This window comes from Catharus ustulatus, chromosome 8 (genome assembly GCF_009819885.2).
Source record: "Catharus ustulatus isolate bCatUst1 chromosome 8, bCatUst1.pri.v2, whole genome shotgun sequence".
In the NCBI taxonomy this organism is placed as follows: domain Eukaryota; kingdom Metazoa; phylum Chordata; class Aves; order Passeriformes; family Turdidae; genus Catharus; species Catharus ustulatus.
The window spans coordinates 11391272-11405256 of record NC_046228.1 but is presented as its reverse complement, the minus strand read 5'-3'; the positions used below and the strand labels follow the sequence as shown (position 1 = coordinate 11405256).

Sequence of the window (13985 nt, the reverse complement as noted above, 5' to 3'; positions counted from 1 at the left end):
GCCTCAGAGAAGCTAACGAAATAATGATCCTACTTCCTTTCCAGCTATCCTTTGAAAGGGCAAATGCAATGAGTGATAATGGTTTAATGAGAAAGAGTCATTAGGGCATCCAGCCTGCATCTTTAGAAGTGTGAAAGCATTTTGGGAGATCTTAAAATTACTCAGAGAACAAACGCAAAGTAGCTCTGTCAGAATATTAAACTGTTATTTGTATTCTCTTTTAATGCTGATTGAAACCAGTGATCTCTTTCACTGCCTGGTGGCTGGTACATGTGTAGTCACAAAAGTGGCTTGCTCATAGCTGCAGTGCTGTTGGAAGGGTAGGATCAAGGAAGTGCCTCTGCTTGCCCTCTGTCTGTTATCCTCTGCTTGGAGCTTAGTGTTACCTGAGGATTCCTGACTTGTAGAATTTGCGTTTGTAGGAGGCCTCACGTACTGGAATGAATTGTTCTGGATTATTCCATTTCATTAATAAAGCTGCTTCAGTTTCAAGATTGGCTGGAGAGGGAAGGCTGCTATTATTTTTTGTTTGTTTGTTCGATATTAATACCTAGTAAGACAAGAGACAAGATACTCTGGGTGGGAAAATACTATGAAAATACAGTACATGATTGTCGTATTGTTTGGGGTATCTGTGTGAAGCCCAGCAAGTGATACTGCTGTGCATTACTGTGCATTAGTACAGAAGAGTGGTAAGTGCAAATGGAGCTAGTATTTGCTCTGGTTTTTTAATTAAAATGTTAACCAAAACACAAGGAAGTTGTTTGAGACTTGAAGCACCCTGGCTGGTGACTGTTCAAAGGAGAAAGGCTGGTTCAACTCATTTAAGGAAAGGACTTTACAAAGTATTTGGGAGTTGTCCTTGAAGGATGCACTGAAGGAAATGTGTTGGAGCCACATCAGTAACAAAGCAAGCTTTTGACTTCATGATTCCTACTGCTTGTAAGCCTGAAACCAGCTGGCTGTTTTGTGGCTTGGCCCTTTTGGTGTCACTCTGGACTGCAGTAGCAGCAAGGAAAGCAGCAGAGCTGGGTGCAGGCTGTGGCATTGCTCAGTTTCCAGCCACGAGAGTTGCACTGTGCACTGTGATGCCAGAAATGGTTTGGGCCATTTCTCTGCCAGACAGAAAAGGAGCAGAGGATTGATCTCAGGAAGAACCATAAAGCTGCATATTCTAGAGGCTTGTTGAACTTAGGAAACCAAATTGCTGGAGCACAGTACTGAGAAAGGCACTGAATTGCTGCATGTCCTCTGATTATCTGTCCAGTAAGAAGTGTGATCAGAGAGGAGGGCAGAGGCCATGGATTCTCATCCTAATAAAGTTGTAGATATGTCTAGGTAGGCTTTTTATGAGGACCTTTCCTTGTCCCTCTGCTGAGGGCTGTGTTTGCTCTGTCCCTATGACAGAAGCTGAGTTGGGTTGGGAGCCAGGCTCTCCCCACTGTTTGCATGGGGTGGGAGGGCTTTTCAGACAGGGTCTGACACCCCTCCCTCCTAAAATCAGCTGGTGCTCAGCACTCCTCAGGTGTGGGGTCCTGCACAATGTAGCTGTTGGGTTGTTCTGGTAGGAAAAATCTTGTTTGTTAGGAAAACAAAGTAAGAAAACAGTAGAGAAACAAGCAGGGCAGTGAGGTTTCAAAGATGCCCACAAATGAGGAGGAGGACACTGCAGAAACCCCTCTGTGATGAAGCAGCCCTTTTCCCCAGTCACGAATGGCTAATGCCACCCCCAGATCATCTGCTCCTCTGGGTGGGATTTGCTAGTGTAGGGGCCTGAATCTGTCTCTGTAACTCAGAAAAATTAAATACCTGGCACCAAGTAGGATGGGGGTGACTGAGGACTCAAGATGCCAGTTTAGGCACATTCTTATCTAGACATGAGTTCAGCTGTTACAATTCTGAGCCGTATTTGGATCCTCATCTTCAAGTCAAAAATCAACCTACCTAAATAAAGCTGTTATTTGGTTTAATTTGGATTCTTATGTTGGATTTGTCTGAAAAAAGAATTTGTACTAACAGTGCTGCTGATATCAGAGACCTCTTATGTGTAGATATCACTTGCAGTCCCACACTGGCACACGAGGGCAGAGCCTGGCCCCAAAGCTCACCTGCATGGGAGCACCACAACTCCCCAGATGTGTATGGTTAATGAATGCAGAGACAGACACTGCCCCAAAGGACTGAAATTATTTTTTCTTTTCTGCTGGCCACCCTGATTGAAACATAAAATCTTGTGTTTGAAGCGTAATAATGCTCAAACTGTAACTTGGAGCATCTGTTCACACAGTCATTCCCTTCCCCTAAGCTCTAATAACCACATAAACTCTTTTTGTCTCCTCTTTTCTCCAGGTCAACAGACTATGGCACTACCTATGAAAAACTAAATGACAAAGTAGGCCTGAAGACTGTGCTGAGCTACCTGTATGTCAGTCCCACTAACAAGAGGAAGGTAAGGGAGAGCCATTGCACTGGTAGCTATAGAAACAAAATTGCAGCATTCTGAGAGAAATTATGATCCTAAAGTGAAATCTGTTGGTAATTCACAAGAGCATGAACTTGTTGTCTAAGTTGCACTGATGCAATTCCATGGAATCCCATAGAACTGATCCTGCTTTACTTGTGATGGTGATGAAATGCTTAATTCCCTTCTGAATTTGCTGGAGAAGTAAAAAGGTTGCTTTTATTTGTATCTGACTGTTACAACTTTAAAGAACTCACACAAATATTTCTGGATTTCTTGCTTACACCGTCTTTGGCTATTACACATCTCCCTGCCTTGTGTCTCCTTATTAGAAATACTGAGTAAAAGGCATTTATTTCTGCATTTGACTCTTTTCCCCCACATTTGGAGGTAAAGAAGTAAATGACATTTTCTTTGGTTGCATCATGTAAGGGGGCTGAAAGCAGAATATGCCTGTGAGAGTGGGTGGAAGACCTACAATTTGATTAGGTTGTGTAGGAGAGAAGATGAGGTCACAGATTTCCAACCCCCTGCTCACTCTTCCCACGTGATGCAATTAGGGCTGCAGCTGGCTCACACAAGCACAGCCCAGGAACTGCTGCTCAGTGCCTTTTTGGTCTAAAATTATTGCCTGTGTTGATTCAGGGGAGGTAGTGGGACAAAGATGCTTTCAGCTACCCACAGAAATCAATGTGGGAGGGCTGCAGCACGAGCTAATTGCTGACAGGGAAGTTGTGTTTGGACAGTGTAACAATTTTGGCTTGATCACTTCCAAACTGGCCATATCCTGTCCCCATCAGAAGATTTCCAAACTAGTCACTTGATGCTTGTACTGTTCTTATTATGACTGTTGTGTTTTCCATCGCTGGTCAGTCTACAGATGTTTTGGGACTGATGCTTATGTCAGTGTGTGCAACCCTGAGGCAGACATAGCTCTGGTTACCAAGTGTGTTTGGATGTACAGGGAAGAGGAAGAATGCACTGGCCAGAGTTTGGCTGATATTTTCCCTGATGCAGGAGCTGAAATGTTGTGACATCTACCTTGACTTTTTTTTAACCTTTTTATTTTCCTGAGCAAAACAGATTAAAATGTTTTGTAGTGAGGTTTTCTGGTTTCACACCCATCCTATATCCAATATGGGGGGCACTCAAGAGTTAATTCTTCTTCATTCTGTTTCCAAAGCAACTCTGCCCACCCAAAAGCACAGGCAATATGCTCAGTTACAAATCCTACGTCACTGGTGTAAAGACTCCCTCACAAATCAGAGTACAAGGATATATTATTATCTTCTAGCAATTTCTCAGGCTACTGAGCTTTACAGATTAGCAGTCTTTTTTTTTTTTTAATTAAAACCACCTACATTTCATCATATAGTGGCATATAGTCCTGTCTTTACCTTCTGTTTACTTATTTGAGATTAGAAATATAAAAGAATTTTTTTGGTTTTCTGTCTTAAGGAAATTATTTCTGGACCTATCTGTGCCCTTCTCATCCCTTCTGAAAAATCTTATGAAATGTAGAGACAAGCTGTAAGGAAAACTCATAGGAAACCAGTCTTAGTGCTGGCTGCTGTGGGAACAACTTGTTTCCATTCTTTTTACCTCTGCTAAATATATGAGCATTGTTACTGTGCATGCTTAAACAGCTGGTTTGTCTGAACTCTGCTTTGTTGACTCTCAAAGCAATTCCAGCCATTCACATAGCACTTGAGAAATGTCTGAACAAATGTCGCTGGACCAGAGCATCTGAAATTTGTCAAATTCAGGTTTGGGTTTATTGTCCACCCACTCCTCTTTTATGCACTGCAACAATGCACTAGGGCTGTAGTCTTCTCCCAGTCTCTCTGGGTGAATATTTTTCCTGAGGCCTGGGGAGTAAGCAGAATGATTTTGCTGAGCTCCTGAGCACAGCTGCCAATACTGAACCACAAAGCAACAGGTGAATCGGTTGCATCCCAGAAGAAGCAGCCCAGGTCCCTTGTGCTTCATCTCCAGCAGCAGAAGTGCTGCCTTGTTGAACATGATGCAGGGATCTCTTGTGAGCTGCAAAAGAGCTCTTAGCTCGAGGCAGTGAGTGGGGAGGGGGGTACCAGCACTAACACACATGCACAGAGCCTGTGTGCACACATGGGCCATGCAGACCTTTCCAGGCAAGGTGTTTTCTCCTGAGGCACTCACTCAGGCACTGCCTGCAGCCTGCATGCCCCACAGCTCCTGCTGATTTCTGATGGCTTTGCACATTGCTGCTGGCCCTGTCTGCTCATTAGTGCTTAGAGGATTAGCGCTTACTTGGAGGAGGAGAAAAGCTTTCCATACATTCATTCCTAATTGATTTACTAGTGAGAAGGATAATTACTTCTCAGCTACCCTGCAGAACTACAGTGGGAATTACCTGTCAGATTTCTTTGAAGACCCAAAATGCCTCTTTTCAGCTGTTAAATAGGAATTATGTGTTCAGCCAAATACCAGTTATATAAACATCATTTACCTGAATTGTGGCATAACCCTGGGCTCAATTATGAGGCACAGGGATTTAAAAGCTGGTATTTTGCTTTCTTCTTTTAAAAGAAAAGCCTTTTGTTTCTGATTTCTTTTTTGAAAAGCTTTGGTGGGAATATTTTAATATTTTTGGCAACCTGTGCTTTATTTCTTGGGGGGTCAGATTCAGTCTGTAGCTGTTCCTGGCTTTTACTTGTTGCCACTGGATGATACCCAGCCCACCCTCCTATGCACAGAGTTAACCAAGGCACAGAACAAAGACTGAGCTGGGGTGGCTTTGGCTGTGGTGCAGATCTGGGTCCCAGAGCTCCTGGCTGATCTTGGGGCCGAGATGGGCTGTATGCATTTCCTAGAAATCACAGAAGGTATTGGGAAAATGCACCTTGCCTTGTGCAATTTGATGTTTGCAGCTATGATTAAATCAATACAACAGCATGCACATACCAAAGGAAGCTGCTGGGAATTCTTTTTCCCAGCTATGATATCTGAGAGGTATCATTCCTAGTGGTCAGGGCCAGCTGGGTGAGCTGAGACCACCTTGGGTGCCAACATAAAGGAACTATCACACATTCAATCTGCAGACTGGCTGCATCGTAGTCAAAACACTCCCTGCCATGAGCCAGGGCTGCTTCATCTTCCCGTGGAGCTGTCATGCTGTTAATTCCCTTTCCCTGAGAGCTAACAAGTTCAGGGTTTCACAATGCCTTGCAAGTGTATGGAAAGCCTCTGCTGTTGGGAGTTGAAGCTGCCAGACTTGGATCTGCTCTCCTGCAGGTGGTTGGGCTGTTTCTCCTCTCACTTGGACAATAGGCACTTGTGTTTGGATCAGGAATATCTGCATTGAGCTTTCCTTACTGCTGTGAAATTCCAGGTGATCTTTGCCCTTAGCAAAGACTGCTCTGAAGTCCTGGGGACTGGCTTTCTTGAGAGTTCCTGTTGAGGGCTCTGGTGAGAAGCCAAGTGCTTGCAGTGCTGACACTTCCACAGCCATGAAGATGCCCTAATGGGCAGAGTGGACTCCAGGGCACATCTTCCCCTTCAGTGCATCTGCCCACCCAGTTGTTGGCCTCAAAGGAATCCCACGTGTGAGGGATCTGCTTTGTCCAGTTGCCAAACAGGTTGCAACAAGCAGGTAACTTGTAAACTTCAGAATGGAGAAATTTTCATATTTGGTTGGCATAACCCTTTCCTTACAGATGAATGGGATTTAGCAGTGCATGTTTGAATGCTCTGAAAAGCTGAAACTAGAAAAATGCTTATCTTTGGCTTTTCTGCTCTGAAGCCTGTTGTCTGTCTTTGGGGATATGACAAAAAGCTGCTTACTCTCTGCTGGGCAGAGATCTTGGTTCCCTGCTGACCTTTAATTTAAAACTGTATTTTGGGCATTAGTTACATTTTACTAGAGGCAGATTTTCGCAGCGGTCTGGGAATTAAAAGTGTTTATTCCTTCCAAAACATTAAGGGAAAAATCTCTTTTATTTTAATACGAACATTTCTCTTGACTTTTTAAATTTCCATTTTCTTTTTATCCCAATTCTCTTCTTTCTTTATGGTTGCTGAAAAAATTCTGTTAGAAAATTGAATAATTTCCACAAATAATTAAGCTTGTGATTCTTTGCTTAACTGGCTGCACTTCAAAATGTCACTGCTTGTAGCTGAAGTGTCGTGATTCCATATTTTCTAGCATGAGTTGGTCTACTGGGTAAGATGCCCTATTGTGAGAACATTTGCTTTCTTCTTGGTTGTCAATAGCAGGGTTCATTTTACAACTGATGCCTCACAGAGGGATGTAAAGCCCTTCCAAAAGGGTGCAGAAAGATGAGCATTGAAGTCCCATATATCTGAAGCACTGCTCCTTTCAGGCACAGAGGTGCCACTTTGAATCTCAAGGAATTGTTTAACCGTATATTTTAGGTATTACTTTTTCCTGTGAAATATTCTGTAAAGAGTGATCCTTCTTGGTGAAGATGTTGTTTAGTTGAAAACCCAGTTCTCACTACAAAACTTTTATCTCTACCTTTGGGAATACTGTGGAGGTGGAGAGGATGGAGTTAAAAAAAAATTAAAAGAAAGAGAGGAAAAAGGAAGAGAATAACAACTCTGACAAATCAACCTCATTTTCCTGTATAGAGTATTGCTCAGATAAGGTGTGGATAAACTGGAGGCCTGATTGCATTTAAGATCTGAGGTGACAGTTCTGATGTCTTAGAAATACCTTCCTTCATGAATTTGCTACGCAATTCAGTTGGCTGCAGTTGTTTTTAGCTTTTCCCCTGAGCTATTACGATCATTGTTGCAGTTGTTGACTTGAAGAATTAAAAGGTCTGTAGCCTTTTATGCTGGCTGTCTGAACAGAAACATCACCCAGGTAGTGTGCATGAAATGAGGACTCCCCCCATTTTTCCCGTATACCAGAACTGAAGCATTTTAGGTTTTATTTAAACATAGACCTTCCAGCAAAGCTATTTGAACAGTAGGTGCAAAGAGAATAAAGCAGAAATAAAATTATGGTGCTCGGTTATAGCTTTGAGAAAATGATTTTTCAGACTTGTTTTTCAGTTGTCACAGAATCAAAATGGAGGGGCAGTGCAAGTCACTGAAGCTGTGAAAGCCAAAGTCATGCTGCACCTCTCATACCTCATCATGCCTCTGAACTTGGCCCATCAGAAGGAGAAATGTTTAGAGGTATTTAGAGAGTAAGAATTTCTAAAAGATAAATCTAATTAGATTTGTTTGTGTCTGTGCAGTTTCTTGGGGGTGAAGTGCAGCAGCTGTTTATGAGCTGGCAGAGAGCAATGCTGTGTTGCTGTTCACATTAATGAAGGAAGAAATTAATTGTCTGTAATAGTGTAATTGCAGAGGAATGCATCAGCCTGACTGGTGACTAGCTAGAATATTGGGAGTGACATCTCCCTTTACAGAAACTGGAGATTCCAAAATGAGCACAAGTCACTTGGACCTCCCTTTTATTTCTTCTTGCTCACTTGGAGAGTAACTGAGAGCCAAACCTGTCCTGGCCTTCTGTATCTCCAAAGGGAATTCTTCAGCTGTGATTGGGTCTCAGGGCAGAATCATGCTTCAAATTTGTTTTGGTTTTGCCTTCATTTCTTAGTTCATATGCTCCCAAGGGGAATTCTATAGCATTTTGTTTTCTCCTTACTCCTCAAACGTGTGTCAGGTTGATGAGGCAGAGATTCCAGCACGTACCTGATGCTTGCCAGCCCAACCTGAACTGAGCTGCCAGGCTTAGCCACAGCTCCCATTAATCATCTGCTGCTTTTTCCTAAGACTGCATCCCCTGCTATTGGTGAGGAACGGAGCTCTGGAGTATCCTAAAGCCACTGGGGCTTTAGGAAGATGGAAGGTTTCCTTGGACCCTTTTTCCTCATTGTGCTGACACCGTGATCAAGGGTTTGTGCTGCCAGCTGGCACTTGCTGATGTGATCTCAAGAATGTATCTGTAATTCAGTGGGGCTGAGTTAGAGCCACAGGGCAGGAGTGATGGAGCAAGCTGTTTCTACTGTCTTTTATCCCTAATCTTTCCCTTCAGCCTAATGCAATACAGTCACTAAATAGCTCTTGGTTTTGCAGTTGCCATTAACACTGGCTAAATTATCTGACCTGCAAATGCTGCTGTAAAATTCTCTGTGTGCACCCCTTCTCTGAGCTGTACAGGATGTTCTGTGTTTCTCGGAGCTCCAAAATCCATGCCACCCAGTGCAGAGCTGATGTGGGCAGATAGGAGAGTGTTAAAACACAGTGTCTGGCTTAGCTGAGCTCAGGTTTGCCTGCTCTGGTTATACCAGTGGATTGTACAAGTGTGGCTGTGATCAGGGTAACAGCTCAGCGTATCCATCTCATAAATACACTTCAGGGATAGTCACACACCATCTCCAGAACCGAAAATTTAAATAGAGGAATAAAATGTGAATGAAGAAGTAATATTTTTCTTCACTTACTGGTATTGCAAAGATGATTTCCTCAAGGTCAGCCACAACATTTATGGAAGAGTGAGTGAATATGTTTCATCTACAAGGTGCAATCCTGTGAACTGTTGTACGTGAGATTCTCTCTACTTGTCCAATTAATTCAGCTTGAATTTGGCACCTGAGAAAAGAGATCATTTTTGTAAATGTTTGCAGGACTGTGACGTGTGTGAAAGAAATCCTGGGTTACAGACACTTTGTAATACTTCAAGAAGAGGACTTTAGGAGTTTCTTGTTTGGAATGGTTTTCTGTTTTCTGTTTTGAATTCTGCAGTCACATTTTCAGAGTAGGTTTCTCTGACCTTTCCTACCTAAGATATATCCTGATGCTGGATGACTTGGTTTATTAGTGTATTGAACATGGTTCAAGATCAATGAATGGAGATACAAAGGCATAAATACGCTTACAGTAATTTCACAACTATAAGGCGCACTGGACTATAAGGCGCACTTCCGGGTTCGGGCCAAAATTTTAGTCAAAAGGGTGCGCCTTATAGTTGTGAAATTACTGTAAATCTTTTTCAGCATGTCCAAGTTGGTGTTTTAATTGTTTTTTTTTCTGTAGTGTCTTTTGTGAATTTTTTTAAAAATTATTTTTACTAATATATTTGGATATTGTGCGTTATTGGGAATCTTTGTAGTCAAGATGCTTCTGTGAGAGTTATCTGCCTTCCTGCAGTCAGGGACTGTGGGGCCTGGCATGCCAGATGTCCCACTGGAACCTGACCTGACCCTAAAGAAAGAACAAACAAAGTCTGTTTGCTTGCAGGTTTTAACTTTACCATTTCTGGCTTCACATAAATCATAGAGAAAAACAGAGGTTTTGCAACATCTGTGGTCTGGGAGATGATAATTTTCCAGCACAGACAGCACAGAATTGGGACCCAATGGAAGTTTTCCCCTTCCTTTAACAGGGGCAGTGTGATAAGTGCCCTGCAGGGAAGGCTGTCCCTTGGAATTCATGAATGTGAAAACTGGGGATTCCTGGTGCAGTTGGTTCTCTCAAGAAGCAGATACATTTAAAAACAAACAGGGGAAAAAAACCCACCAGACCCACTGAACCACACACACTGCTCATCAGCTGTTTCTAAAAATAAATGCAATTGAGATAATTAACAAAATACTCCCATATGGCATTATTTAATGGGGTTGAAGGGAAGAGGGTTAGAAAATAGGTATAAATAGAAACAGGCATTCACAAAGAAAGCCATCCTTTCAGTGCTTGTGAAGGAAAAGAAGTTCATATATTACAAAACTTGAGTTAGGGTTGTCTTTGTGTGCCTTTTTACATCTGTATTTTGCATTTTTGTACCTCTGTATTTCAAATTGCGAAGAATTTTTGGAGCAGACAGAGCTGGTAAGAGTGATGAGCTTGGCAGGATCCTGGTCCATATCTATGACAGTGCTAAAATCCAGTCCCTCTCTCCTGCTGCACTCTCTGCCTGCTTCACCTTGCACTGCTCCAGTCAGGGCTCTACAGAGAGCTAGGGATGTTGCAAGGTTAAGACAAGAAATGGGATAAAACTGAGGAGGTCCCATCCACATTCAGATGTGGAGCTCCCAGAGCTGCCTGTCAGAAAAACAGAGGTAGTTTGCTCCAATTTAGACAGTGAGTGTTAAAGGACAGATCAGGAGTTACGATATCAACTAAAATAAAACTGCAATTTTGTCACCTAGCATGAGCATTGCTTTTATGAAGTGGGCAGAGTGGAGCTGTGTGAGCTTTCAGAGTACCTTGCCTTGATTAGAGGGAGGAGAGAGTCTGTCAGGAGACATCACCTTGTACAGGGCTACCTGTATTAAACACATTGCCTGTCAGCAGGGTGAGCCCAGCTGCAGCTCCTGATAGGGCAATTTTATGAGACTTTTTCCTTTCTCCATTCTCCTTACCACACTCTGAAACATGGCCATCTCATTTACTGCTGCAGCTGAGATAATATATTAATTTATGAAGTATGAAAAATAAGGTAGTTTTGAATTAATGAGGAGGGGCATGGTGCTTCACAGACAGCAGGAAAATCAATCAATAATAGTGAGTCACTATATCCTGTTATTAAAGAGAAAGGAAAAAGAATAGAATGGGTGGAGAGCAGCTCTTGGAGAAGGGGCAGGTGGATCCTTTTGAAGACCATATAATGTTCTGACCTTGGTCTTTAGTGATAAGAGCTGATTCACCAAGACTTGTTTACAGTAATTTCACGATTATAAGCTGCACTTGATTATAAACCGCACCTCCGGGTGTCGGCAACTGTCTTGGGTTACAATACAGAGTGTGATAAAAGGTATCTGTTCTATCACCGTCTGTTGAGGGTGGGGACAGTGATCCTTATCTCAATGGCAGATAATCTGCTAATGGGCCATCCATTGAAACCAGACAGGGCATTGTTCTTTATCTTTTCACAACCCATCCTTCCTCCAGAGAGTAATTTTCTGCCAATGGCCATTGAGTCCCACTGTGTGACTGATAAAATTACTGCATCCCATTGGGAGTTGCTCCAGCCAGAGGGAAGAGCCCAACATTTCTTACCAAGACAAAAACAGAGGTTTTGGCACTAAGGGAGCCCCTTTCTCCACTGGACTCCAGAGGAAAACCGGATTTCTCCACATCACCACTGGACCTCCAGAGGGAAACTGCACCTTGTACAGGAGCACTGCTCCAACTGAATCACATCTGTCACTGCAGGAGGATGCAGCCACCATTTAATGGGACTGCTGCCAACACCCTGCCTGACGGGGTGCCAGGTTGTACTCTGACTGTGTCAGGGTTTGGAGTTTGTTTCTTTGTAGTACTGTATTTCTATTTTAATTTCCCTAGAAAAGAACTATTATTCCTAATTCCCATATCTTTGCCTGAAAGCCGCTTGATTTCAAAATGATAATAATTTGGAGGGAGGGGGTTTATATTCTCCATTTCAAAGAGAAGTTCCTGCCTTTCTCAGCAGACACCTGTGTTCCAAACTAAAACAGCAACTTTTTGTTCTTTGTCCGTATATAAGCCACACCTGATTATAAGTCGCACTTCCAGGTTTGGGCCAAAATTTTAGTCAAAATGGTGCAGCTCATAATCGTGAAATTACTGTATTTCTCTTTGAGGAAAGTCCTCCCACCCCCTGCCAACCCCAAACCAATAATAAGTGGCAAAATACTTTTTTATTTTATTCTTTTACAAAGTGAAGAATAGAGAAGCTCAGCATCACTGAGTGAATTCTCATTTTAATAGCTTAGATTAGCAGGGCACGTGCTGGCCACAGTCTCAGTTTGTGGTGCATGCAGTGTAACTGTAATGTCCGCTGTGGTGTTATCAATTCTGTATAAAGTATTTTATCCCAAGCAGCACTGGGAAACCTGGAAACAATTCTGTGACTGTGTTAGAATCAGTTTTCTTCAGCATGGAGCTTGGCTGGACTAGATCTTTGAGAGTTATTTCACTATGTCATGGAGTGCTTCAGGCTTCTTTTTGCATCAGTGGGAGTTCATTGCCCTTCACCCTCTCAGTTCTAAGATGCCTTTTTTTCACTGTATACAGACAGATGTTGCTAGACTCCAAAAGTAATGACAAGGCTTTTCTAAGTGGTGCACAGATGCAGTTAGAGAAAGCAAACTCAGGCTGTAATTTTCTTATAAATCTAGGTAATCAACACTTAGACCAGTTCTTCTGTCTCTGAGGAGAGATTGGTGCTGCCTTTTACAGTGAGCCCTCTAGTATTTTAATTCTCTGTTGCTGATAGAAAAAAGCTCATCTGACGTCTTTTGTCTCCCTTGGAACCTTCCCATGTCGCACCAATGTGATCCTTAAAAATGCCTGCAAGAAAGCAACAAAACTGAAGCATCTGTTCTCAGAGGTTGAGAGGCAATGGAATGGATGCAAGGAATGCAGTGCACGGGACCTGGAGTGAACTTGGCAATTTTCTGATATTTGCCAATCTACTTTAAAACCAGATTGTCAGGGTTGTATTGGACATAAAACTTTTTTCCCCTCTTCCAATTCTGCTTCCTCTTAAACTGATTCTTCAGAGCCCTACAGTGACCAGAGCTTACAGATGTGCATGAAGGGATGCAGAAAGGAAAATACATGATTTTCCCTGGGCTATGAAGTACCAGTGACCCTGTTGGAAAAGGATGTAGCAGCTGTGGTTCAGTCACTGGGGCAGCCACTCTCCTGCTCAGTGTGTCATTGCAGACAAAACTACTGCCATAGACCTGCAAGTGCTGCTTCATGGGGAGCTAATTATTAAATGTAATGGAAAATGTCAAAGCCAGGGAGGTGCTAGTTGGGAATCCTTTACCTAGATCCAGAACCTTCCCATATCTGAATCTCTGGCACCCAAGTTAGCATGCAGAGCTTGCAGCCCCAATGGATAGCTTGGAGCTGAGTGCTGCCATGCAGAGCACTGCAATGCCATCAGGTTTTTAACTTTAACCTCTAACTTTTGTGGGGTCTCAGCCTTGCATCCAGAAATTGGATGGACCTTCTCCTATCACCTTAGCTTCCTCCAGTGGGGGATGTTAGGAGGAGAAGTACATTAGGGACAGTGAGGGACATCAGTAATAGATGCCAGGTAAGTAAATTGAGATAGATTATAAGCATTTAGATGTGAGCAGTGATAAAGCTGACTGTTGTCTATGTTCACTCTGCAATCCGACTAAAAAAGCAGAAAAATAAAGTGGGTAAGCAAAAGAGAAGCAATGATGCATTTAAAATTGTATTCAGATTTAATGGCCTCAAGGGAGATACATAACATGATTTTTATTTTTCTATAGAGTCATGAAACACTCTAGTGTCCTCAAATGAAATAGACTGCTGAATACAGGCTGCAAAAGTTTACCCCCATGAGTAACTATCCATGCACATCTTTTTGTTTTCTGTAATGGGGCAACTACTGTGAGTAAACTTTTACTCACATGTAAAGTGTTCTCCCAAGTGAGACCTATAATCAGAGGAGTGTTTTTATATAAATGGTGTTCTCAGTTCCAGCAGCTGTGGTGCACACAGCCTCTCCTTACTGATAACATTATTTTCTGTAACTATTTCTGCTTAC

At 42.6% G+C, this 13985-nt stretch overlaps 1 protein-coding gene across 1 annotated transcript in view; it reads left to right on the top strand.

Moving 5' to 3' along the window:
* Positions 1-13985, top strand: part of SORCS3 (sortilin related VPS10 domain containing receptor 3) — a 275461-nt gene that overhangs the window by 127031 nt on the left and 134445 nt on the right. The window contains exon 3 of the mRNA XM_033065516.2: positions 2350-2449. Coding sequence (XP_032921407.1) covers positions 2350-2449 — 100 coding nt within the window. The remainder of the gene's footprint in view (positions 1-2349; positions 2450-13985) is intronic.